The sequence below is a fragment of the Manis javanica genome, chromosome 4 (assembly GCF_040802235.1).
Source record: "Manis javanica isolate MJ-LG chromosome 4, MJ_LKY, whole genome shotgun sequence".
Classification (NCBI taxonomy): Eukaryota; Metazoa; Chordata; class Mammalia; order Pholidota; family Manidae; genus Manis; species Manis javanica.
In genome coordinates, this window is record NC_133159.1 from 85891826 (window position 1) to 85918871 (window position 27046).

General features: G+C 38.0%; 2 protein-coding genes across 7 annotated transcripts in view; one reads left to right on the forward strand and one right to left on the reverse strand.

Annotated features, from left to right (window-relative positions):
- The window catches only part of TRMT13 (tRNA methyltransferase 13 homolog), a 28862-nt gene extending 7226 nt beyond the window's left edge, over positions 1–21636 (forward strand). The window contains exons 6-12 of one of the 6 annotated variants that reach the window (XM_073234352.1): positions 79–185; positions 535–702; positions 2576–2648; positions 14385–14459; positions 15857–15894; positions 17551–17705; positions 18012–21636. In XM_073234352.1, coding sequence (XP_073090453.1) covers positions 79–185; positions 535–702; positions 2576–2648; positions 14385–14459; positions 15857–15894; positions 17551–17705; positions 18012–18207 — 812 coding nt within the window. In that variant the 3' untranslated portion in view covers positions 18208–21636. Of the gene's footprint in view, positions 1–78; positions 186–534; positions 703–2575; positions 2649–14384; positions 14460–15856; positions 15895–17272; positions 17706–18011 lie in introns of those variants that run through there. The other 5 variants (XM_037024677.2, XM_073234353.1, XM_037024680.2 and 2 more) reach the window with 5 other exon arrangements.
- The window catches only part of LRRC39 (leucine rich repeat containing 39), a 32675-nt gene continuing 23979 nt past the window's right edge, over positions 18351–27046 (reverse strand). Inside the window, exons 6-9 of the mRNA XM_017661169.3 lie at positions 23554–23699; positions 22649–22801; positions 21638–21771; positions 18351–18487 (exon numbers count right to left, since the gene is read on the reverse strand). Coding sequence (XP_017516658.1) covers positions 18432–18487; positions 21638–21771; positions 22649–22801; positions 23554–23699 — 489 coding nt within the window. The 3' untranslated portion in view covers positions 18351–18431. The remainder of the gene's footprint in view (positions 18488–21637; positions 21772–22648; positions 22802–23553; positions 23700–27046) is intronic.

Here is a 27046-nt window from a genome sequence, read left to right on the forward strand (position 1 = left end):
AAGATGTTGCTACTGTTATTCAAAGCCCTACAGTTTCATGTTTGGTTGCTTAAGCTATTGTGCTTATATTTGGCACAGGTTTGAACTCTACACTTAAAGATCAAATTATGTCCCATCCAGCATTGCATGATGCCCTTAGTGATCCTAAAAATGGTGATTCAGCAACCAAACACCTGAAACAGCAGGTATGTTTAGGCCATAGTAACTCTACTAAAAATGGCCCTATGTTCATTTGTCAAAAGCTAACATTCTATTCTTTCTATGTATAGTTAATAATGAGATTTTGTGCAGTTTATCTTTGAGAGTGCAGAATCTTTCCATTTCAAAAATGTGTATAAACATATATAAAAAATTTTTGGCATGGATATGGTTCTGGTACTTTGTGATAAATATTTAAAAACAAAAAATTTAAAGCCAAACAAAAATTATTAATGTGAACATGCTGCCTTATGTAGTAGAAATTACCTTGCTATTTTCCCATTTGAGCTAAATGTGTTTGCTCTAGTTTATAAAATAATCTCGTGAAGTTTGCAGGCTTCTATTTTAGGTAACATTGAAAAATTAAAGTTACTTGGTCCAAGAAGATGCTTTGTTGAGTTTGGAGCAGGCAAGGGAAAATTATCTCATTGGGTTGATATTGCCTTAAAAGATGCTGAAAAAGTTCACTTCATCCTAGTAGAAAAGGTGACCACAAGATTCAAGGTAAGTGAAACCATTGCAGTATATTAGTAACCAAACTTTCTTTGCACTTTTCCTGTTCAAAAGGAAAAAAAAAAGATACTCAGAAACATGTCTCTTAAAGAAAATGAGTTTTTGTGTGTTTAATTAGAGCTTTAATTATATTGATAACTTAACCTGAGGGTAAATTTTTTAATCTAAATTCTGATAGTCCACTGATCTGAGTTTTTAAAAGTATTGGCAGAGACAAGAAAATATGTGGAAAGAGCCAAGCTCAAGCTAGGACTTAAGAGCCTTGGGTCCTAAACCCACCTCTGCCAATTACTATTTATTCAGTAAGCATTTATTGAGCATACAACCAGGCACCATGATAGACAATGGGTAGATAAAGTTAAATAAGACAGCATTCTATGATGCTCTGTTTTACTACGCTTTATTACTTTTATTTAGAAAGGAGAGACAGGCAGATAAATGATAATAGAGAAGTGTTAAAATACAAAAAAGTCTGCACAAAGTACAGTGGGAGTTCAAAGGAGAGAACGACAAGTTGTATTGCAGGGAAGGGATGGCAAATGAATACACAGAAAAGATGGTGCTTGAGCTGTATCTTGAAAAGTGAATTAGTGTTTACCAAATAGGGGATTTGAGAAGCACTCTAGGAAGCAAGAACAGTGTGACCAAATGCCTGAAACAGAGAAACACAGGAACATTTCTGTGTGATAGTAATATGTGGTGTGAGGTAGAGGTCAGCATTTATAAGTCAGGAGAGGAGGACTAGGCTATGGACGGTCTCAGATATATGTAAAGGAGGGAATTTGACTCTATCTGGCTATATATTAGGGATACAGTGGAAACAAGATTTAATTTTTGTCTTCAACAAGCTTACATCTAGTGGGTGGGGCAGACTTACAAATATTTTGGTTTAGTCTGCCAAGTCTCTTACAATAATGGTAAGTACCAGATGCTATTGGAGCATGAAAATAGAACACCAGCCTCAATCTAGTGTAGGTCACAAGTTTCCTGGAGGAAGTGACAGCTGAGAGGAGATCTTGAAATAACATACAGGGGTTGGTAAAGTAAATAAAAAGGGGTCTTTAAAAGTTCATCCTAGGAGTATCATTACAGCTATGCCAAATTTGAAACTCGAAATAGGGAGATTAATAATAAGATCATTATTACCCAGTAATCCAAGTAAGAAATGGGCAAGAGCTAAAGCTGTTGCGGTGGGATGGAGAAGACGGAAAGAGTAAGAGAAATGTGAAGATGGTAGAAGCCATGAGACTTGGTGGTTTATTATTAAGTGAAGAGGTGTCTTTCCCCGAGTTGGGAATATGGAAGGTAGAAGAGGAAGGTTTGGAGGGGGAAGTAATGAGCTCAGTTTTGAATGAGTTAGCTGTTGAAGTAGAACTTTACAGTTCACAATTGAATATCAAATAGGTCTGGGCCACAATGTAGATTTGTAAGTCATAGACATGTGAATATAGATTAGAATAGCTGTGATCTTTCAGGGAGAGTAAGAGGAGTAAGCCAAAAATAGTAGATTAGGGGCTGACAAATATAAAGATGCTGGCAAATAATCTCAGTTAAGATAACATCTGTGAACCTTAGTTCCTTCATCAGTGAATTGAAAATTTTTAAAGTTAAAGAAAATAATGTTTACATAATAATTTATGAAATTTTCAAGCTTCATGAAAATGTGTCATAGTGTTCTTTTGGAATTTTTGTCAAAGAATATTATAATCTTTAATTTTTTAATGAGTGGTTCTATTGCTTAAATATTAAAAATAAGATGGGAAATTATTTGCTCTGAATTTTGAAAACAAATAAATGTTTTTATTTTCATAAAGCTTTTTTAAATATAAAAAACCATTTTTATAATAATGTTCCATTTGTACAGGTAGATGGCAAACACAGAAAGAAAGATTCGGTGTTTGAGAGACTTCAAATTGATATTCAACACTTGTGTTTGAGTAAGTTGCATAACTTTCAGTTGCTCTACCATAAATCATAGAAATTCGAACTCTGCGGGTTGCTTAGAAATACAATCATGCAGAACAGTGCTTCAGAGAAAACAAAGTAAAATTAATCCATTGTTAATATAGACTATTATGTCTAACATTTAAACAAATGTAAAATGAATTAGGTTAAAACTTTTAAAAATTGTTTTCCATTATCAACTAGAAATCAAGTATCTTATTAGGGAAGAGTTTATAAAGAGTTTTGGTAATATGGTGCTTCTTTGTCTTGCTTAAATGAGTGAGCCCATTCATACCAAACACTAGCCTTCTGCCTAGTTAACATGACTCTACCTAAAATGTTAAAGGAACAAGATAGGTCTCTGCCTAGCTAATGTGTATTAGACAATTTGTAGAATTTTAAATTGTACCAAATAACTCATATCTATGGTAAACTCAACATTTTATATTCACATGCTCCCTTCAGTCATATTCTTCAGTGCCCTTTCTGTACCTTTTTGTAGTTTTTCATATTATTTAAAGTGAAAATAATGCAAATATTATCCCACCAACTTCTTCCATTCACTGATTTTAATCAAGCCTTGTGAAGCAACCCAGCATTTATATATAAACTACTGTATTGAAGTTATTTAACTGAATATATTACTTTTCTGAAGTTGTAACCCTCAAACAAGGTTTTATGCTATGTGTTGAATGCTTACTAAGCGTACTGAAAAGTGGTCTACCATAATTCTTGAATAGTTTCTATATGACTCTTCTGTGCCTACTATGTGCCCCCATTCCATATTTTTAAACCAAAATGAGAAAGATTAATAAAGCAGCACATACCTACAATCTATTTCAATACTGCCATTTAGAATTTGCATTAATTTTGAAAAATCCCTCTCTCATGTGACCTTCCTAAAAATATGAACACCAATGAAAATGTGGATTGTAATCTGCCATAGTTCAGTTTTTTCTTGATGTTTAAAATAAAAGTTTATTAAATGATATACTACGAGTGATTAAAGGTAGTTTTGGAATATGAGTAAAAAGGGGCCTTACAGGCTCCCTTCCTCTCTGGGTTGCAATGTTGGAATTTACTATTAATCATTTTAGGGAAGAGAGAATAGGAAGTGTCTAGTGAATGAGCTCACTGGAAACATTCCCCTCTTTTATTTTTCCTTTTTGTTTTCCTCTTTTGGCTTTATTAAAGTTACATATATATGCTTAAGAGTCATATAGTTCTACAAGCAGCAGCCATTTCTGCCCTGCCATTTCTGTCTCTGAAGAGACAACCAAATTCACCTTTTATGGGTGAACTTCTGTATTTACCTAAAGTTTCTAGCAACAGGTTTGTATTAACTGCTTCTTGTCTTATCAAGCATTGTCTATCAATTTCACTTCTAGGTTGGAATTTTTTTCCACATCTTATCCCACATCTTCCTTTCTTTGGGCAGAACACCTCCTCCTGTAGCTTCCTGAGAAACAATGCATTAGAGATAAACTTGAGACCTTGCATTGTGTGAAAATAATCTTTTATTTTGCTCTTACACTTGATTTGGTTGGGTATTCTATTTCCAGGTTGAAAATCATTTTCCTTTAGAATTTCAGAAGTTATTACCCCACTAGTATTGCTTAAAAGTTCAGTGCCATTCTCAGTACTGATCCCTTACATATGATCTGCTTTTCTCTTTCTAGAACCTAGTACATTCTTTTCCTTGTCCTCAGTGTCCTAAATTTTCACAGTGACATGCCTTGACATGTTTATATTTTTATCCATTGTGCTAAGCACCTTGTGGACTCTGATTTATAGCTATAGTTCTCAGCTAGAGGCAATGTTGTCCTGAGACATCTTTGGTTGTCATAACAGTGGGCATGCTGTCAGCATCTAATGAATATAGACCAGGGAGCTTGCTAAACCAGTCCTGCCAAATATCGAACACAGTATAATACAGCTCCCTCCAATGAAGAATTATTGGGACCAAAAGGTTACTAATGCCAAGGATGAAAAATCCTGATCTGGAGGTTCTAGTACTCTCAGCTTTCTGGGAAATCTTGCTTGCTTTTTTCCTGTAATAGAATAACTTTTAGTTATTAGACCTCCTAGAATGGTGGTTTTCTACTTTTCTTGACTTTTCTTGTTTTATATCTTTTTGGTCTTTTTTCTATACTTCCTAAAATATACTCAATTTCTTCTATCATAGTTTTAATTTCTAAGGTAGTTTTCTCTGAATTTACCTTTATAATTGTATCCTATTCTTTTTTCATAATTGCAATATCTTTATGAGGAAATTAATGGTATTTTTAGAATTATTCTCCCTTTATAATCTGTTTTCACCAAGTTGCTCTTTTCCATTTGTTTTAGTGTGTCTCTTTCAGCTTTGAGGCTGCCCTCAAACATGGTGTTCCTTGATGGTGTGGTCATAGTTTAGAGACACTGAGAGCTCTCGGTCTTCTGGTGGAGGTGTTGGTGCTGAGCTCCAGTTGGGGGTGATGTGTCTGAGATGGGATCTTTCCTCTTGGGCTTGTCAGATTCCCTAGAGAAGACTCTTCTGATTGCCTACCTACAGAGTAAAGGTTTATTTGCCAGCATTGGTAACCAGTGGGGACCCCCAGCGGGGAACAAGAGCTAGGTGGATCAGTATGCACATTTCACCTAATCCTGCTATTTTACCAACTTTGCTGTTTTTTCAGTTTTCAACTTATCGTCCTTCAATCTATTAACCTCCTGTTCACTTGCTCCAGAGAATGAACCTAGTCTTCTACCAAGTGGGAAAGCCAAGTGTCTATGAGGTGGGGATCTGAATGCTTCTTTAATAGACTTTCCACCAGTGTTTTTTATTATAGCTACCTCAGCTCACTTCTGAGGTACCTGATACCCTCAATTTCTGAGTATTTTGGAGATTTGTGGAATAAATTTAGTTGATTATCAGTCTTTCCCACTTCTGTCTCCTTTTCTCTTCTTCCTGATCTTGTGAGTTTATGCCTTTTTTTTTTTTTTTTTTTGAGAGGGCATCTCTCATATTTATTGATCAAATGGTTGTTAACAACAGTAAAATTCAGTATAGGGGGGTCAACGCTCAATGTACAATCATTAATCCATCTCAAGCCTAATTCTCGTCAGTCTCCAATCTTCTGAAGCATAACGAACAAGTTCTTACATGGTGAATGAATTCTTACATAGTGAATAAATTCTTACATGGTGAACAGTACAAGGGCAGTCATCACAGAAACTTTCGGTTTTGATCATGCAATATGACCTATAAACAATCAGGTCAAATATGAATATTCGTTTGATTTTTGTACTTGATCTATATGTTGATCCCCCATTTCTCCTACTATTATTATTATTTTTATTTTTAATAAAATGCTGAAGTGGTAGGTAGATGCAAGATAAAGGTAGAAAACATAGTTTAGTGCTGTAAGAAGGCAAATGTAGATGATCAGATGATCAGGTGTGTGCCTATGGACTAAGTATTAATCCAGGCTAGACAAGGGCAGCAAGACATCCACGGATGCAGAAGATTTCTCTCAAAGCAGGGGGGGTGAGGTTCTGAGCCTCACCTCTGTTGATCCCCAAATTCTCACCTGATGGCCCCCCTGCGACTGTGCCTGTCTTAGGTTGTTCCTCCCTTGAGGAATCTTACCCGTCTCTGGCTAACCAGTCATCTTCCGGGGCCATACAGGGAAATGTAAAGTTGGTAAGTGAGAGAGAAGCCATATTGTTTGCAAAGGTTAGCTTTTTACTTCTTTGCAGATTTATGCCCTGTGGCTTCTATGCCCAGCACTTGTCTCAAGGTATCTTTACCACCTGGAGGAATTATGATACTCGGTAAATTCGATATGAGGCACGAATTCTATTTAAGGGTTGTAATTAGGAAGGAAGAAGAAAAGCTATAGATGTAGCATACGAAGGAAACTTGGGAGGATTGATTATTTCTTTGACATATCTTCTTGTATAGTACCTTAAGTATGTATAGGTTTTAAACTACTAACTAATTTACACACATATATTAACATAATAGGAATACGGTGACATAAACAAAGCAAATCTATAATTACCATCCATCTCCAGTGAAGCCAAGAAAACCATTTAGGCACCCTAGGCATTTGTGAAAATTTATCTATGATATGATGGATATTGTCCAACTGTACTTGAACCATCAGACAAATTAAAGCAGCCCATTTCTGGGATCTGTTCACATCCCATATGTTCTTTTAACCATAGATAGTCTATAGTCATGAGATTTTGGAGTGCTACAACTTGCACCCCTCCCAACTCCTGGTTGAGTTCCAACAGTACAGATCCGGTCAAATTCGTTGTCTCACTGTATGCACATGCCAGCCTAGACATCTCCCTCCTCATTCTTATGGCAAGTCCAGGAGATGGTGGGCTGGATGCAGCCACAACTGCAGCATCGTCCGAATCCCTGTGGAGGCTTTTTGATGATCATCCCCCGGCACTAGTCCTCCAGAGAGTGCTGATGCCGGAAGCTCCTCCTCATATCGTATCTTAGTTCATTTTCTGGGTATCCAAGCTAGGTCTTGATCTCCTGCATAGAAACAAACAGACCCTTTGCCCACACTTTGACATGCCCTCTATACCACTGTGCAGAACTCATTGGAGGTCAGCACACAGTAACTGCTTTTTTTTTTTTTTTTTTTTTTTAAATTAAGAGAAAGGAATATTATCAGAAAAGAGTACCTCCATAGCTGATCATCTGACACCCTTTAAGTGATCAACATTAAGGATATTTAAAGCATGCGTTGATCTTTGATTTACCAATAGTTTTATCCTGTTAAGGAGTAATCCCCCTTTTCCTTCTTTCTTTCTTTCTTTCTTTCTTTTTTTTTAAATTTTTAATCTACACTTACATGAAGAATACTATGTTTACTATGCTCTCCCCTATATCAGGTCCCCCCTAACAACCACATTACGGTTACTGTCCATCAGCTTAGCAAAATGTTGTAGAGTCACTACTTGTCCTCTCTGTGTTGTGCAGCCCACCCCCCCCTTGCTCCCTCCCCCCCATGCATGCTAATCTTAATATCCCCCTTCTGCTTCCCCCCCCTTATCCCTCCCTGCCCACCCATCCTCCCCAGTTCCTTTCCCTTTGGTACCTGTTAGTCCATTTTTGGGTTCTGTAACTTCACTGCTGTTTTGTTCCTTCAGTTTTTCCATTGTTCCTATACTCCTCAGATGAGTGACATCATTTGGTATTTCTCTTTCTCCGCTTGGCTTATTTCACTGAGCATAATACTCTCCAGCTCCATCCATGTTGCTGCAAATGGTTGGATTTTTCCACTTCTTATGGCTGAGTAGTATTCCATTGTGTATATGTACCACATCTTCTTTATCCATTCATCTACCGATGGACATTTAGGTTGCTTCCAATTCTTGGCTATTGTAAATAGTGCTGCGATAAACATAGGGGTGCATCTGTCTTTCTCAAACTTGATTGCTGCGTTCTTAGGGTAAATTCCTAGGAGTGGGATTCCTGGGTCAAAAGGTAGGTCTGTTTTGAGCATTTTGATGAACCTCCAAACTGCTTTCCACAATGGTTGAACTAATTTACATTCCCACCAGCAGTGTAGGAGGGTTCCCCTTTCTCCACAGCCTTGCCAACATTTGTTGTTGTTTGTCTTTTGGAAGGCAGCTATCCTTACTGGTGTGAGGTGATACCTCATTGTAGTTTTAATTTGCATTTCTCTGATAATTAGCGATGTGGAGCATCTTTTCATGTGTCTCTTGGCCATCTGTATTTCTTTTTTGGAGAACTGTCTGTTCAGTTCCTCTGCCCATTTTTTAATTGGGTTATTTGTTTTTTGTTTGTTGAGGCGTGTGAGCTCTTTATATATTCTGGACATCAAGCCTTTATCGGATGTGTCATTTTCAAATATATTCTCCCATACTGTAGGGTTCCTTTTTGTTCTATTGATGGTGTCTTTCGCTGTACAGAAGCTTTTCAGCTTAATGTAGTCCCACTTGCTCATTTTTGCTGTTGTTTTCCTTGCCCGGGGAGATATGTTCAAGAAGAGATCACTCATGTTTATGTCTAAGAGGTTTTTGCCAATGTTTTTTTCCAAGAGTTTAATGGTTTCATGCCTTACATTCAGGTCTTTGATCCATTTTGAGTTTACCTTTGTATATGGGGTTAGACAATGGTCCAGTTTCATTCTCCTACATGTAGCTGTCCAGTTTTGCCAGCACCATCTGTTGAAGAGACTGTCATTTTGCCATTGTATGTCCATGGCTCCTTTATCAAATATTAATTGACCATATATATTTGGGTTAATTTCTGGGGTCTCTAATCTGTTCCACTGGTCTGTGGCTCTGTTCTTGTGCCAGTACCAAATTGTCTTGATTACTATGGCTTTGTAGTAGAGCTTGAAGTTGGGGAGTGAGATCCCCCCTACTTTATTCTTCTTTTTCAGGATTGCTTTGGCTATTCGGGGTCTTTGGTGTTTCCATATGAATTTTTGAATTATTTGTTCCAATTCATTGAAGAATGTTGCTGGTAATTTGAGAGGGATTGCATCAAATCTGTCTATTGCTTTGGGCAGGATGGCCATTTTGACGATATTAATTCTTCCTAGCCATGAGCATGGGATGAGTTTCCATTTATTAGTGTCCCCTTTAATTTCTCTTAAGAGTGACTTGTAGTTTTCAGAGTATAAGTCTTTCACTTCCTTGGTTAGGTTTATTCCTAGGTATTTTATTCTTTTTGATGCAATGGTGAATGGAATTGTTTTGCTGATTTCTCTTTCTATTGATTCGTTGTTAGTGTATAGGAAAGCTACAGATTTCTGTGTGTTGATTTTGTATCCTGCAACTTTGCTGTATTCCGATATCAGTTCTAGTAGTTTTGGAGTGGAGTCTTTAGGGTTTTTTATGTACAGTATCATATCATCTGCAAATAGTGACAGTTTAACTTCTTCTTTACCAATCTGGATTCCTTGTATTTCTTTGTTTTGTCTGATTGCCGTGGCTAGGACCTCCAGTACTATGTTAAATAACAGTGGGGAGAGTGGGCATCCCTGTCTGGTTCCCGATCTCAGTGGAAATGCTTTCAGCTTCTCGCTGTTCAGTATAATGCTGGCTGTGGGTTTATCATATATGGCCTTTATTATGTTGAGGTACTTGCCCTCTATTCCCATTTTGCTGAGAGTTTTTATCATGAATGGATGTTGAATTTTGTCAAATGCTTTTTCAGCATCTATGGAGATGATCATGTGGTTTTTGTCTTTCTTTTTGTTGATGTGGTGGATGATGTTGATGGATTTTCGAATGTTGTACCATCCTTGCATCCCTGGGATGAACCCCACTTGGTCATGGTGTATGATCCTTTTGATATACTGTTGAATTCTGTTTGCTAATATTTTATTGAGTATTTTTGCATCTACATTCATCAGGGATATTGGTCTGTAATTTTCTTTTTTGGTGGGGTCTTTTCCTGGTTTTGGTATTAGGGTGATGTTGGCTTCATAGAATGAGTTTGGGAGTATTCCCTCTTCTTCTATTTTGTGGAACACTTTAAGGAGAATGGGTATTATGTCTTCTCTGTGTGTCTGATAAAATTCCGAGGTAAATCCGTCCGGCCCCGGGGTTTTGTTCTTGGGTAGTTTTTTGATTACTGTTTCAATTTCTTTGCTTGTAATTGGTTTGTTTAACTTTTGTGTTTCTTCCTTGGTCAGTCTTAGGAGGTTGTATTTTTCTAGGAAGTTGTCCATTTCTTCTAGGTTTTCCAGCTTGTTGGCATATAGGTTTTCATAGTAGTCTTTAATAATTCTTTGTATTTCTGTGGAGTCTGTCGTGATTTTTCCATTCTCATTTCTGATTATGTTGATTTGTGTTGACTCTCTTTTTCTCTTAATAAGTTGGGCTAGAGGCTTATCTATTTTGTTTATTTTCTCAAAGAACCAGCTCTTGGTTTCGTTGATTTTTGCTATTGTTTTATTCTTCTCAATTTTGTTTATTTCTTCTCTGATCTTTATTATGTCCCTCCTTCTGCTGACTTTAGGCCTCATTTGTTCTTCTTTTTCCAGTTTTAATAATTGTGATGTTAGACTATTCATTTGGGATTGTTCTTCCTTCTTCAAGTGTGCCTGGATTGCTATATACTTTCCTCTTAAGACTGCTTTCGCTGCATCCCACAGAAGTTGGGGCTTAGTGTTGTTGTTGTCATTTGTTTCTATATATTCCTTGATCTCTATTTTGATTTGTTCATTGATCCATTGATTATTTAGTAGCATGTTGTTAAGCCTCCATGTGTTTGTGAGCCTTTTTGTTTTCTTTGTAGAATTTATTTCTACTTTCATACCTTTGTGGTCTGAAAAATTGGTTGGTAGAATTTCAATATTGTGGAATTTACTGAGGCTCTTTTTGTGAGCTAGTATGTGGTCTATTCTGGAGAATGTTCCATGTGCACTTGAGAAGAATGTATATCCTGTTGCTTTTGGATGTAAAGTTCTATAGATGTCTATTAGGTCCATCTGTTCTAGTGTGTTGTTCAGTGCCTGTGTGTCTTTACTTATTTTCTGCCCGGTGGATCTATCCTTTGGGGTGAGTGGTGTGTTGAAGTCTCCTACAATGAATGCATTGCAGTCTATTTCCCTCTTTAGTTCTGTTAGTATTTGCTTCACATATGCTGGTGCTCCTGTATTGGGTGCATATATATTTAGAATGGTTATATCCTCTTGTTGGACTGAGCCCTTTATCATTATGTAGTGTCCTTCTTTATCTCTTGTTACTTTCTTTGTTTTGAAGTCTATTTTGTCTGATATTAGTACTGCAACCCCTGCTTTCTTCTCACTGTTGTTTGCCTGAAATATGTTTTTCCATCCCTTGAGTTTTAGTCTATGCTTATCTTTGGGTTTAAGGTGAGTTTCTTGTAAGCAGCATATAGATGGGTCTTGCTTTTTTATCCATTCTATTACTCTATGTCTTTTGATTGGTGCATTAAGTCCATTTACATTTAGGGTGACTATTGAAAGATATGTACTTATTGCCATTGCAGGCTTTAGATTCGTGGTTACCAAAGGTTCAAGGTTAGCTTCTTTAGTATCTTACTGCCTAACTTAGCTCGCTTATTGAGCTGTTATATACACTGTCTGGAGATTCTTTTCTTCTCTCCCTTCTTATTCCTCCTCCTCCATTCTTCATATGTTGTGTGTTTTGTTCTGTGCTCTTTTTAGGGGTGCTCCCATCTAGAGCAGTCCCTGTAGGATGCCCTGTAGAGGTGGTTTGTGGGAAGCAAATTCCCTCAGCTTTTGCTTGTCTGGGAATTGTTTGATCCCACCATCGTATTTAAATGATAGTCGTGCTGGATACAGTATCCTTGGTTCAAGGCCCTTCTGTTTCATTGCATTAAGTATATCATGCCAGTCTCTTCTGGCCTGTAGGGTTTCTGTTGAGAAGTCTGATGTTAGCCTGATTGGTTTTCCTTTATAGGTGACCTTTTTCTCTCTAGCTGCCTTTAAAACTCTTTCCTTGTCCTTGATCCTTGCCATTTTAATTATTATGTGTCTTGGTGTTGTCCTTCTTGGATCCTTTCTGTTGGGGGTTCTGTATAATTCCATGGTCTGTTTGATTATTTCCTCCCCCAGTTTGGGGAAGTTTTCAGCAATTATTTCTTCAAAGACACTGGTCCCAGGCACCCGCTCACCAGTCCCGCCGCCCTGCCTCCCTAGCACCGGGGTCCCTGTCCCTTCAAGGCTTCCAAAAAGCACTCGCCAAAAAGAGAGAAAAAAAGGGGAAAAACGCGCGATTTCTTCCGTCCTCAGGTGCCGGTCTCAGGCACCCACCCACCGGTCCCACAGGGAAAAACGCGGGATATTCTTTGTCCTCAGGTGCCGGTCCCAGGCACCCGCTCACCAGTCCCGCCGCCCTGCCTCCCTAGCACCGGGGTCCCTGTCCCTTTTAGGCTTCCAAAAAGCACTTGCAGAAAACAGAAAAAAAAAGGGGAAAAACGCGCGATTTCCTCTGTCCTCAAGTGCCGGTCTCAGGCACCTGCCCACCGGTCCCGCAGGGAAAAACGTGGGATATTCTTTGTCCTCAGGCGCCGGTCCCAGGCACCCGCTCACCAGTCCCGCCACCCTGCCTCCCTAGCACTGGGGTCCCGTCCCTTCAAGGCTTCCAAAAAGCGCTCGCCAAAAAGAGAAAAAAAAAAAAAAAAAGGGGAAAAACGCGCGACCTCCTCCGTCCTCAGGCACCGGTCTCAGGCACCCGCCCGCCGGTCCCGCAGGGAGAAACGCGGCGTGTTCTTTGTCCTCCAGCGCCGTTCCCAGGCACCTGCTCACCGGTCCCGCCACCCTACCTCCCCAGCAACGGGGGCCCGTCCCTCTAAGGCTTCCAAAAAGCGCTCGCCAAAAAAAAAAAAAAACCGCTCCGGTTTCTCTCCACCCGCCGGGAGCCGGGGGGAGGGGCGCTCGGGTCCCGCCGGGCCGGGGCTTGTATCTTACCCCCTTCGCAAGGCGCTGGTTCCTTGCCGGTGTGGATGTGGTCTGGATGTTGTCCTGTGTCCTGTGGTCTCTATTTTAGGAAGATTTTTCTTTGTTATATTTTCATAGCTCTATGTGTTTTGGGGAGGAGATTTCCACTGCTCTACTCACACCGCCATCCTGGCTCCGCCCCCGAGTTTATGCCTTTTTAAAAAATCCTTTTATTCTCATTCTGGTGGAGTTTTTGAAGGGAGTAAACTAGATGCCTGTATTCAATCTTCCATCATTTCCGAGAAGTTCATCTTCCCTATTTTTCAAATCCAGAGAAGTAGAGAGGAAATGAAGTAATTTTCAAGCAGAAAAGCAGAAGGGCTTTCTTAGACATCCTTTCTTTTTACGCTAACTGATGTTCAGTTTCTTGAACCACCTTAATTTAAACCTCTGTATTCCTTGACTAGGCAAACTATTTTACTTGGTATTGATTTCTCCTACTATATAACACCATTTGAAAGCAAGCAACAGAAAAGTTGAAATATTTACTAAGTACCTCCATTGGCAGTTCATGTGCTAGGTGCTGTACCTGGATTTGTAGGAAGAAACATACTTTTCATTTCAGAATCTTAGAAAAGGAAAATGAATAGGGGAAAAAAAGGAAGCCATAACTGTGATATGCTACATCTTACTACATTACCTTGTGGACTTTCTTTTTTACATTGGCAGGACTGTTAGGAATATTTTCTTTTTTTTCAGGACAGTATAAAAATCTAAGATAATATCTTACTCTTGATCATCAAGATATATTAAAAGCTCTGTTATAATTTGATTGTAATATTGAATACAGTATTTTATGTGTGTTGATTATATTCTTCATATCTAATATATTATTTATACAGAATAAATCTTTTAGTAGGGAAAGTGTTGAGTTTTTTATCTTTTAATAATATTTAGCAAAATAAGTCTTCTACAAAGGGAAGTCCTAAGTCAATAGAGAAGAAGTATCATTGGCCTAAGAGTCAAGAAACGCTTAAGAGGAACCCAGCCTGGGACAAGGGGGGATGAAAAGGACAAGAGAAATAAAGAAACTTTAACTCTTAATTCTGACTCTGTCAGGAGCGATCTGTGGTACTTACCAAGTCACTACATCTGTGAGCTGCTTACTCCTAAGCCATAAAGTGAGATTTTTTTGTTTGAATCTCTTTCAGCTATAAAATTCAAAAATTCTAATTAGTTCTGTCTTTTGGTAGACCACAGACATCAGTGCCTATCTCACAAGAGAGGTAACTTCGTTCTCATTTCCTTTTATTTCAGGTAAGATTCCTTTACTAAGCAAAGAAAAACTACCTGTGGTAGGAATTGGAAAGCATCTGTGCGGTATGGCAACAGGTATGTAAATATACTCACAATGTCTAGAGTAGTACATTAAAGTTTAGCTTAACATGGTCCCAACCATTTAAGTAATGTCTTTTGAGTAGTTTATATCACTTAAGTTTATAACTTGGTTAATCTTCATAGTAACACTGGCCATGTGTTACAGCAGATATAGAGCTTTTCTATTTATCTGCTCATTATGGCCATTTTGCAGGATAAATTAAGAGTTTTATATGTAAATACTGCATCATATGGGACCTTAAAGTTCTGTGGGTTATATTTCGACCAAAAGGAAATTAATCATGGGAAATGTATGATTAAACTCCAGAAGATTTTTTTAGAGAAGTTGCTTGGGAAGACTCTGAAATCTCTCTCATTAGAAGATGATGTGTATTAGGATTCTAGGGAAAACAAAAAAAGAATGTTAGAAAAATCTAAGATGGTTTGTCTTACCGTTTCAACCCATCAGGTGATAAAGTAGAAAGAGTGTGGGCTTTGAAATTAGATGATCGAGGATTCAGCTCTGCTATGTAACCTTGGCAAATACTTAACCTTCCTGAGTTTTGGTTATCTCATTAGTAAAGTGGGGATAGTAATATATACTTTACCAGGTTACATGTAGAGTGTTGAGCATGTTAGTGCTCAGTAGATGTTAACTATTGTTACATTTCTCCCTGGGCCCTGCTAGTTTCATTATCTACCCATATGGGGGACTTGGAGCCTCCATAAGACATTTTTCAAGTTGGCTGGAAATGGCTTTGAGTATTATGTATTTGTGATGTCCTTCATTGTTTTTAGATGACTTTTCATGCTACCTTAATTTCATTTAACCCTCATAAAAGCCTCTGAAGTAAGCCAGTTCTATCCTGGGGAGGGAAAAAGGCATACTCCCTTAGTCCTACCCATCTAACCCAAGTTTCTCAGAAGTATAATCTATATTGGCCATTTCTCTTTGTTCTACACACTTTCCTTCCTTGATTCACTCTGTCTGCCTTCTACCTGTATTACATCATCATACCTTATTGAAATCAATCTCTGCTTACCCTTCTTGAAATTGTTCTCTTGTCTTTTGTAGACACTCCTCTTTCCTGGTTCTTCCCCAACATCTATGACATTCTTTCTCTGTTTCTCTCATGGGCTCCTTCACTGTCTTTTAAATACTAACTTTGAGACCTATTTGCTACACGCAGCATGTCTTTCCCCTTAAAACACTGCAGGAGCTCCCAGTTACCTACAGCATAAAGTCAAAGCCCTTTATCATGACATCTTAGTCTTGATCTGGCCTCTGCCTTCCTCTCTTTGCCACTTCCTGCCTCCAGCTTTACTGGTTAGCAAATTCAAACTCAGTGTAGTTTTCCTATGTACTGTGCTGTGTCATTTTCTAACCTGGTCCATTCATACTTATCCTTCAGCTCAGCTGTCACCACTTTCAGGAAGCCTCCCAAATAAGGTACTCCTCCTTAGTGTTTATCATAATTATCTCTACGTATCTTTACCTTATTGCATTTTAATTATGTTTATATATATTAATTCTCCCACTATGCTGTGAATTTTTTGAACAGGGAGTGTGCTAAAACAGTGGTTGACATGTAATAGAAACTCAGTAAATGTTTGAGTGAGTAAATAATCCTGGCCACCAATTATCTGTGTTTCCTAGTCCCTTTCCAGGTATGTGGCTTTGTCCCTTAGGTTCTCCATAAAGAAGAGATTGAGATAGATTGCTGAAGCTCCTTCTGATTATGATGTATCTTCATTCTTTTAATAATTTTTTAGGTTATTCACATTTTTGAAAATCATTTACTTAAGTCTAATATAAAGAAAACAGTGACTGAATATATATTTTTTTTAGAAAATAATAACTTATGAAACAATAGATTAACTATCACTTTCTCCAAATAATAGGTTCCCAAGAATGTTTGTTGACTTAAATTCATATATTGAATTAAATTTACTAGTGAAAATCAGATCATTTAATTGTCAGTGGTGACATCTTAGGGTAATAAAATTTTTAAATACATAAGGTTTTGATTGAATAGTCATAGCATGCCAATCTAATCAGACAGACAATATGGGGTTTACAGCATACATTTGGAGTCTTTCCAATATTGTCAACATTATAGCAGTCTTCTGTGAGAAATACTCATAGTCAGCAAAAATTGATTTATTTTTTAAATGTACTATAAGGGTTTCATTTTAATATGGAGTACATCCTCTTAGTTTATGTGTATAATCATCATTGTATCCACAAGGCCATGCGCATGAAAGACATTCAGTAACTAATTGCTGAATGAATGCATAAATACTGGAAGCTACTCAGGGAGGCCTGCTTTCCACAATCTGACCCCATTCTTTAGTCTTCAGCTTGCTATTTGCTTTGAACATCTTATATTTCAGAACTGACACCTAACACCAATCTAAGCAGAAGCCTTTATTCTTTATTTCTTTCTTTGAGTTTCCTAAGCTCAAAATTTTCCTGCTATGTGAGTGTAAATAATTTTTTCTATGCAAGTCATTTCCTCAGGGTAGGAGAAATAAGAGCCAGTAAGGGTGTTTGAACTACAAGGCTATACAAATTGTAGATCTTAAGCTTCAAGCAGTTTTTTAGGAAGTAGACTTTATGCAGACTAAATCATTAGAGAAAATGAGATGCTAATGAGAAAGGAGCAAATAAAAACAAAGTTGGTAATTCATGGAAGAATTATTGCAAGTATAAAGCTAAGTAGTTTTTTGTTGCTGGGATTTTAAAATCCATACTGCTTAATAACTGTAAAAAATATTTATTTTTAAAGACGATGTGGTTTGGGGGGGCCACATAATTGTGTTCGCAGATCTTGCATTACGGTGTTTGGTTGAAACCTATGCTGCCAGTTGTGAGGAAAGGAATGAAGAACCTTTAGCCAAACGCATAAGGAATGATAAAACAGAAAAAGAAATTAACACTTTGGCCAAGGAAAGAAATGAAAAAAATGTCCCAGAGAAGTGGACCCCTGTGGCTGGCATTGTTATTGCACTCTGTTGTCACCACAGGTGTGATTGGAGACATTATGTGGGCAAAGAATATTTCAGGGTTCTAGGCCTTGGAGCAGTGGAATTCCACTATTTCCAGCGAATGAGTAGTTGGGCGACTTGTGGGATGCGAAGAACGTCTTTGGAAGCGTCAAATATTACCCAAAGGAGAAAAGATCATCAGAATGATGACAGTGAAGAGCACGATGACGGAGGATGCAAAATCACAGATACCAGCACTGAGAGTTTGTCTGGGTAAGTGACTACATTGAAATATGCAACACCAGAGCAGAAATATTTTATTATTGTCGTACTTTCTTTTTAGATGAGTAGTACCAAAAATGTATTCATGAAAATACATTTTACCATCTAATTTTAGAATAAATTAAAATACATATACTTTTATTGGGCATAAACAAAATGCATCTTGGAAGCATGAGACATAGCACCTAGTATATTTTGGGTTATTTAGCAGCTTACCAATAAAAAGAAGAGACTAGAATAATTATTTTATAAACTTAAAAATTTTAACAATATTGTGTGTGTGTTTATTTGGTTTAGGTTTCTTACTGTTGAAGAAAAGAAGAAAATAGGGCATCTTTGTAAATTGTTGATTGACCAAGGCCGAATCAAGTATTTACAGCAAAAAGGATTCAATCCTGCTTTACAATATTATACAGACCCTCTGGTGTCTTTGGAAAATGTATTGTTAACTGCTTTACCAAATCAGTCTTCATCACCAGAAACAACTACTTAATGGAAGAGTAATTTGACCAACATCTGTCTTACACACAAAAAAAATTTTATTGTATTTTTATATTCATGAAAATATAATTCAAATAGCAGATAATATGAACTTTAAAAAATGTGGCCTCATTAAACTTTTCATAATAGCTTTGTTTTTAACTTTAGAAGTCTAAACATTGGAGAATTCACCAAATTCTTAAAGTAATCCTCTTCAGCAGTGCATCTTGAATTATATTATTCATCAGTATTTATAGAGATTGATACAGTAGTCGAACAATTGACTTGGTTATCTGAAACAAACACAATACATCAACAGATAGCTAGCACATTAACTTTAAATTTGCATTAAAAAAATGCAAATTTCTATTTTGGAAATCTATTTTCCTTTGATTTTATTTAATACTTTTTACTTCTCAAGTTCAAAATAGGATGATCAGTTGTCAGTTGGTAACAAGAGTGAGTCTGAGAATTAGGCTTATTAGGGATTCTTTTGCCCATACAGATCTGGAAAGATAATTGTGATTTTTTTCTAATGCAAACAAATTCAGAGATGTTCAAATCAGTCGACGAGTTCACCTTCAGATTTCCAGAGCCATAACTATATTTATATAGTATCAGAATTGTCCATGACAAACACAAAAACTGAAGAGATGTTTTCAAGGAAAAATGCTATTTCACTTCATTTTCTTATTGGATAATTATCTAGTTAGAATTTACAGAAAGATACTTACAAACTTAATTCACAAGTTAAACTGAAATTTGCAGATAACTTCTGATAATTAGAACAGGCCACTTTTACAAGTTTAAGTACAAATATAAGTATATTCTCTCTTGTTTGGGAACATAATTTGCAATAAAGTAGAAATTAGATAATGAAAACAAAAACCTCATATTTAGACCTCCTTTAACTCTTAAGTGGTTTCTATGCACAAGCAATATTAAACCAAACATACAGTAGGAGTATTAACTCTTTTCCTCATCTTATCCTTGGTTTATTTCTGCTGTTATTTGTAAATATTGTCTTAGTTATTGGCACATTTGCCAAGACAGAGATCCAGAATTACTGATGTTATTTATCGTGATATTCTTAGGTAGCTTTTTATCCTATACGTCTGATTACATGAATTATAAATTAGAAGACTTGCCCATTTTTAGTTCCTGGCCTTTCTACTTTAATCTCACATGTTTTATGAGACTAGCTAGGTTCAAATCTCAAACCTACCACCTCTCAGCTGTATGAACTTGAACAACACCTTAATCTCTTAGTGCCTCAGTTTACCCTTCTTACAATGGGGATGATGAAGATAATAATGAAACCTACCTCACAGGGTTGTTGTGAGTATCAAACGAGGTAATACATATAAAATATTTAGAACATTTCCAAGCACAGAGTACTCAAAAAATATTAACTTTTGTTAATAATACTAATTCATGAATCTTTTTATTACCCAGCAGTCTTGTTTTTAATATTTTTTAATATGTAAACTTTTTTCTCAAGTTTTATGTCAAATGGTAATAAAGGAAGTTATTATAAGTTTTATGTCAAATATTATTAAAGTAGTTAAAGTAAGGTTATTTTTTTAAATGTTACTCATGCCCCCAATCAAGAGACCATAAATGAAGATAATGTATCATTCAGTAATTAACCTGATGCTAATTTGTGTCATATAATCTGTTTTGCATCATTCAACAATATATGCCCCAAAATAAAAAATATTCTACAACAGGCATAATCTCAGTTATGTTTCACAAAACATACATACACACACACACACACACACACACACACACACACACACATATATATATATATATATATATATACAGTCAAGAATTATACTGATACACTCCTGTGACCATTTAGCTTAATGATACATATCAGACAATGTTACCATGTACTTTATGGAAAAATAAGCTTGTCTTTCAACAAGACATCTAGAGGTTTTCCCCAGCTTTGTTTTATTTTCCTTAAGATACCATGAGAAAATGGCTTACTCATTATATTAACTGTACATTTTAGATGCATTAGGATTGCTCTTAGAAATTAAACTGCACCATATTAAATATATGCTGTATCTCATAAAACATGTGAGATTGAAGTAGAAAGGCCAGGAACTAAAAATGGGCAAGGCTTCTAATTTATAATTTATGTAATCACAGATGTACAGGATAAAAAGTTACCTAAGAATATCATGATACATAACATCAGTATATTAAATATATAGCATATATTTAATATGGTGCAGTTTAATTTCTAAGAGCAATCCTAAGATACCATTGAGAAATAGCTATTTCTTGGCCTACAGAATTTGCAAGCCCCTTCTTGAACTTCAGATTTATGTACACAACCACCTCTTGCTTGCATGTGCCATTAGTACATCAAATTCACTATGTTAAAACTGAACAACATCTTCCACTTACCAAACCAGCTTCTGTGCTTAAATTCCCCATCTCAGCATCACCATCCATCCAGTTGCCCTAAGTTCATTCTGGACTCACTTTTTTATTCTATTCAGTTATCAATTCTGTTCTACTTGTCTTAAATTTAAATAGATATATTCTGCTATCAAAAACCGGGCCCCAAACTACTACAACTTTTTTACTTGTCTTACTCCAATCTTCCTTACTATTGTGTCTGTGACCTTGCGACACAGATCTGATGACTATTTCCTAAGCATCCTCCATTGGATGTAGGTAAAAATTATTTCCTCTAGCTGAAACACTATCATTGTTTGTTCAGATTATATGCATTATTAGTAACTATTTGAAGATGTAATTAAATTCTACCTTTTAACTCAAAAACTCACATTTTAGTGAATTATAAAACCATGATTTCTACTCTATAGTTCCATTGTTTTTATTAACATAAAATTGTGTTCTTTGTCCTCTTCCCCTAATCTTGGTGTAAGTTAAACACTCCTTAGTTTTTTAAAAAAGGCATTTAATCTCTAAATTATCAGAGACTAAGTGATTGAAATCTATATATCAAAATATCACTTTAACTATTGGTTGAAAATCTATGTTCTCTTTATATTTTTCATTCCTTGGCAAAGAATTTTTTTGCTTTTGTGGATTATAGAAAAATGAAATGGGGAAGATAGTGCTCATGAGTAAACTGACATCTATGACAAACTGATTAGAATGAGATAGTTCAGCTTTAAGAATCACATCTTCATGTGGTTGTGCTTCACCGGCGTGACCAAAAAAACTCGTTTCCTGACTTCATTAGAAAGACTTTCAATCTTTACAACTTTCATTATCTTTCTCAAAATAGTGAACAGATTTAAATTTCACTTATTTTTCCTCCCACAATATTGACCAAGAGAACAGAATTTGACAGGAAAGTTAATACGGAATGAGAAATCTATAAAGGAATTCATATGTATATGTTTACTCTACCAAATAAAATGTTTAACCTGTGCTATATGCGAATCTCATACCTGCTCTTCGTGATTCTTGTATGTACGCGTGCATAAACTGGAGGCCAAATAATTCCCGTTCCTCTTCATCTGTGCTTTCACTGGGAGGAAGTGTTACTTCCAGTTTCAGTGGGTTGTCTCTGAAGTTGACAAACCTAGCAGTTCACCAAACAACAGTGTTTTTATAGGTGCCATGGTAGTGTGTATGTATCCTCTTGGAGAGAGCTCAAATGGTAATATACTAAATTACTGTTTTTTAACTAGTTTCAATAACACACTTTGGTAAGATGTGATACATCCCAAGAATCTTTTAAATTTCTAGAAGAAAAAAATATTAGCTTTAGGCAACTTACTTCAAAGCTTGTAAAAGCAACTATTAGTCTATAGCATATATTTAATATGGTGCAATTTAATTTCTAAGAGCAATCCTAATGCATCTAAAATGTATAATTAATACAATAAAGTTTCTGCATATTTCATAGGCTTGCTTCTGTCTTTCAATGTATCTTCATTTAGTACAGTTTAGTAGTTGCTGAATCTGAATAAATGAATGATTTTGTTACAGAAGTAGTGGGATTGGTGCAAATTCTTAGGTCTTACACTCTCTTGGAAAGAGACACTTGAGGGACTTCTGATAGTTAACTTAGAACTAAGTTGTATTTGCTCTCTAACATAATTGCCTTATCCACTTGTTATTTAGAATGAAAATAATCACTTTTATGATTTTGGTTTTTATATCCTGGGTAAGGTTTGTTAGCAGTTATAAAGATGACATTCAGGGAAATGTCATCAACAGAGGGTACTTCTTAAAACTGATAAATCCCAACACTGCTTTAGTTTCAAAGATTCTTTATTGAATATTTTAGACCAGTATTAAATGAATCCTATTTATAAGTTAAAGAGTTTCAAATTGGAAAAGATTTTTAAGTGAATTCATTCACATGAATAAGATTTCAAATCTGAATAACAATTTCTCTATATTTGTCGGGCAGCCAGAAAGGCACAGGTCAGTCTTGTGTCTACAATTTATACCTCAGATTGGTCATTTCTTCCATGCACGTTGGAATATCTTGCAGTTTATTGTTGCTGAGAACAAGAGTACCCAGATTTTTCATATTGCTGATTGCTTCTGGCAAGCATGTTATTTCATTCCGTTGCAGCCACAGTGTATGTAGATTTTGCATTCTGAAGAATTAGAAAAGGTTTCTGCAGTTAGTTACACAGAGTATGAAAATCCTGGATCTTATTAACCTAAAAATCAAGTAGATGTCATCTTTGATAGCATCTCCTTTAACCAGCATACCTTATTGCATTAACTGCCTTCACATTACCTGATTATTAGGGAAATTCATCCGGGAGTTACCCTCAACAGCACAGGTCTCATCATACGGTAGTAGAAATGGAGTGTATTCTAGAATTCTTCACTATCCTCATAGGATTTTTTAAAGAACTTCTATAAATGTTATCTAAATAAATTAGTCTTAAGAGAAAAATAAAATTATTAATATGCCCACTAATGGCAAGGCAAGTATGCACAATAGTTAACAGCATGGACTTTGGGGCCAGGCTGCCAAGGCTTAAATCATAGGTTTCTTGCCTACTGTGATCTTGATTTAGTTAACTTCCTAAATTTAGCTAATATTCCTCTGTTAGTTTCCTTATCCACTAGTAAAATGCTCAGTAGTGCCTGGCATGCACTAAGCAATGTTACTGTAGCATATTCTTGTCAATTTGTTGGAAGTCAGATAGCCAGTTTTTTCCCCTCCAAGAACCCTTTTACTTATTTGGAGTAAATGAAAATATGATGCTACAAAGTAGCCATATTTAGAACTAAATGAATCTATTGTGATTATGCTTGGAATCCCTTTATTTTGTTTATTTTTTATCAAAGATAACTTCAACACGTCTGTTGGTAGCATAAAAGTTTTTTATTTTACCTTTCTATAGTATCAGGAAGTTGTTCAAGTCTGTTGCTTCCCAAGTCAAGCCACTCAAGGGCAGGCATGTTCAGCACAGCAGGAGGGATTGTAGTAAAGTTGTTCATACTCAGATCAAGGTGAGTAAGTTTTAACAGATGGCTGAGCTGAAGAGAAAAGCAAGATTTTTCAAAATAAATGTGCACAAAGTAAACCACTAGCACGTTCACATTGGTAATGGAGATATTTCACATCAAGGAATGTTCACATTTTCCTTGGGCTACGTTTAGTCATAGTAGTCCACAACAAATTAAAAATAAAGTTAAATAACCTCCTGATAAACTCTCACAGAATATTGAAGGGCCCCCACCAGTAAGATGGCGAACTTCCGGCTTCTCTTCGGGGTCCTCAGTTCCCGCCGGCGCCACCTGAAGCCCAATTACCTCTCGCCCCCCTCCCAATCCCAGTACCTAGCCAATAGCCACCAGTCTCATAGAAGTAACACCAAAATCACCCCATGCCCCTTCCTATATAACCCAGCACCTTTCCCTAATAAAGCGGAATTCTCCGGTAAATTGCTGCTGTGTGTCGCTCCTTTCCTTTCATTGGTGCCAAAACCCAGGAGACCGGACACCCCAACTGGGTGGGACCCGTCTTCCCCCTGACACCAGCAGCAGCTTGCCCTCATCCTCTTTTTCCGGCGCTGGCTCATCACACTCACCACTCCTCTCTGGCCTTTAGGTAAGTTTTCCCCCCGGAGTGGGCCACTCTCCCCCGAGCTATCGGAGTGCCATTGACCGTGATCGTCCGGCAAGGCCCTGATGCTCGGGGATGATGAGGGAATTCTCCCCGCCTCCGGACTTCACGGCTGCAACAGACCCTCAGGCCCCCCCCACAACAGCCACAAATCGCCGCCTCCGGCCTTCACGGCTGCTGCAGACCCTCAGGCCCCCCTCCAACAGCCATAAATCGCCACCTCCGGCCTTCACGGCTGCTGCAGGCCCTCAGGCCCCTCCACCAACAGCCATAAACGAGGTGACTCCTTTGTGGATGAGAACGCTCCCTTTTCCTCTTTCTTCCGTTCTGTCTGCCAAAATCCATTCCGTCCACCAAAAATTCCTAGCGTTAGGTACCTCGTGACTCCAGTACTCTACCTTCTTAGGGAAGTCTGGGTGATGACCCACACTTCCTAAGAAATTCTGACTCATATGCGAGTTTCAGCAGACCACCAAGGAACATCGGGGACGCCCTTTGTCTCCTTGCTGTCTGCCTCCGGTCCGAGGATTTCCGTTTGTCTTCCCCGGTTTGTCTCCTTCTCTGTCCTTTAACCATGGGAGCCTCCTCATCCCTCCCTGAAAGTTCACCTCTTGAATGCCTGCTTAAGCATCTGGCTACTCTATCCCTGACACCTGATATAAAACCAAAACTTCTGAGAGGTGGAGCCAGGATGGCGGCGTGAGTAGAGCAGTGGAAATCTCCTCCCAAAAACACATAGAGCTATGAAAATATAACAAAGAAAACTCTTCCTAAAATAGAGACCAGAGGACACAGGACAACATCCAGACCACATCCACACCTGCGAGAACCCAGCGCCTTGCAAAGGGGGTAAGATACAAGCCTCGGCCCGGTGGGACCTGAGCGCCCCTCCCCCCGGCTCCCGGCGGGTGGAAAGAAACCAGAGCGGTTTTTTTTTTGGCGAGTAATTTTTGGAAGCCTTAAAGGGACAGGGACCCCGTTGCTAGGGAGGCAGGGCAGCGGGACCGGTGAGTGGGTGCCTGGGACCGGTGCCTGAGGACAAAGATTATCGTGCGTTTTTCCCTACGGGACCGGTGTGTGGGTGCCTGAGACCAGCGCCTGAGGATGGAGGAAATCACGCGTTTTTCCCCTTTTCTTTTCTCTTTTTGGCGAGTGCTTTTTGGAATCCTTAAAGGGACAGGGACCCCGGTGCTAGGGAGGCAGACTGGCAGGACCGGTGAGCAGGTGCCTGGGACCGATGCCTGAAGACAAAGAATATCGCGTGTTTTTCCCTGCGGAACCGGGGGGCAGGTGCTTTTTGGAAGCCTTGAAGGGACAGGGACCCCAGTGCTAGGGAGGCAGGGCAACAGGACTAGGACCAGCGCCTGAGGAAAAAAAAAAAAAATCCCGTGTTTTTTCTTTTTTTTTTTTTCTGTTCCCTATCTCATTGTTGCTGTTGTTGTTTTGGTTTGGAGAGTGCTTTTTGGAAGTCTTAAAGGGGCAGGACAGGACACTTAGACTGGAGACAGGGAATCTGGGGATCTCTGGGCACTCTAACCCCCTGGGCAACAGGGAGCACAGAGGCCCCTTATGGACATAAATAGCCGCCTGGCCGCTCCTCCTCCAACGGGGTTCCACCACTTTGGAGGAGCAGCCCCAGCCAGGCCACGCCCACAGCAACAGCGGAGATAAACTCCATAGCAAACAGGCAGGTAGCAGAAGCCCTGTCTGCACACAGCTGACAAGCATAAGCCACTAGAGGTCACTATTCTCCCAGGAGAAGAAGGCCACAAACCAATAAGAAGGGAAGCTCTTCAAGCGGTCACTCGTACCAGCTCTGCAAACTATCTCTATCACCATGAAAAGGCAAAACTACAGGCAGACAAAGATCACAGAGACAACACCTGAGAAGGAAACAGACCTAACCAGTCCTCCTGAAAAAGAATTCAAAATTAAAATCATGAACATGCTGACAGAGATGCAGAGAAAAATGCAAGAGCAATGGGATGAAGTCCGGGGGGAGATCACAGATGTCAGGAAGGAGATCACAGAAGTGAAACAATCCCTGGAAGGATTTATAAGCAGAATGGATAAGATGCAAGAGGCCATTGAAGGAATAGAAGCCAGAGAACAGGAACGTATAGAAGCTGACATAGAGAGAGATAAAAGGATCTCCAAGAATGAAACAGCACTAAGAGAACTATGTGACCAAGCCAAAAGGAATAATATTCGTATTATAGGGGTACCAGAAGAAGAAGAAAGAGGAAAAGGGAAAGTCTCTTTGAAGAAATAATTGTTGAAAACTTCCCCAAACTGGGGGAGGAAATAATCGAACAGACCATGGAATTACACAGAACCCCCAACGGAAAGGATCCAAGACACATAGTAATTAAAATGGCAAGGATCAAGGACAAGGAAAGAGTTTTAAAGGTAGCTAGAGAGAAAAAGGTCACCTATAAAGGAAAACCCATCAGGCTAACATCAGACTTCTCAACAGAAACCCTACAGGTCAGAAGAGAATGGCATGATATACTTAATGCAATGAAACAGAAGGGCCTTGAACCAAGGATACTGTATCCAGCATGACTATCATTTAAATATGATGGTGGGATTAAACAATTCCCAGACAAGCAAAAGCTGAGGGATTTTGTTTCCCACAAACCACCTCTACAGGGCATCCTATAGGGACTGCTCTAGACGGGAGCACTCCTAAAAAGAGCACAGAACAAAACACACAACATATGAAGAATGGAGGAGGAGGAATAAGAAGGGAAAGAAG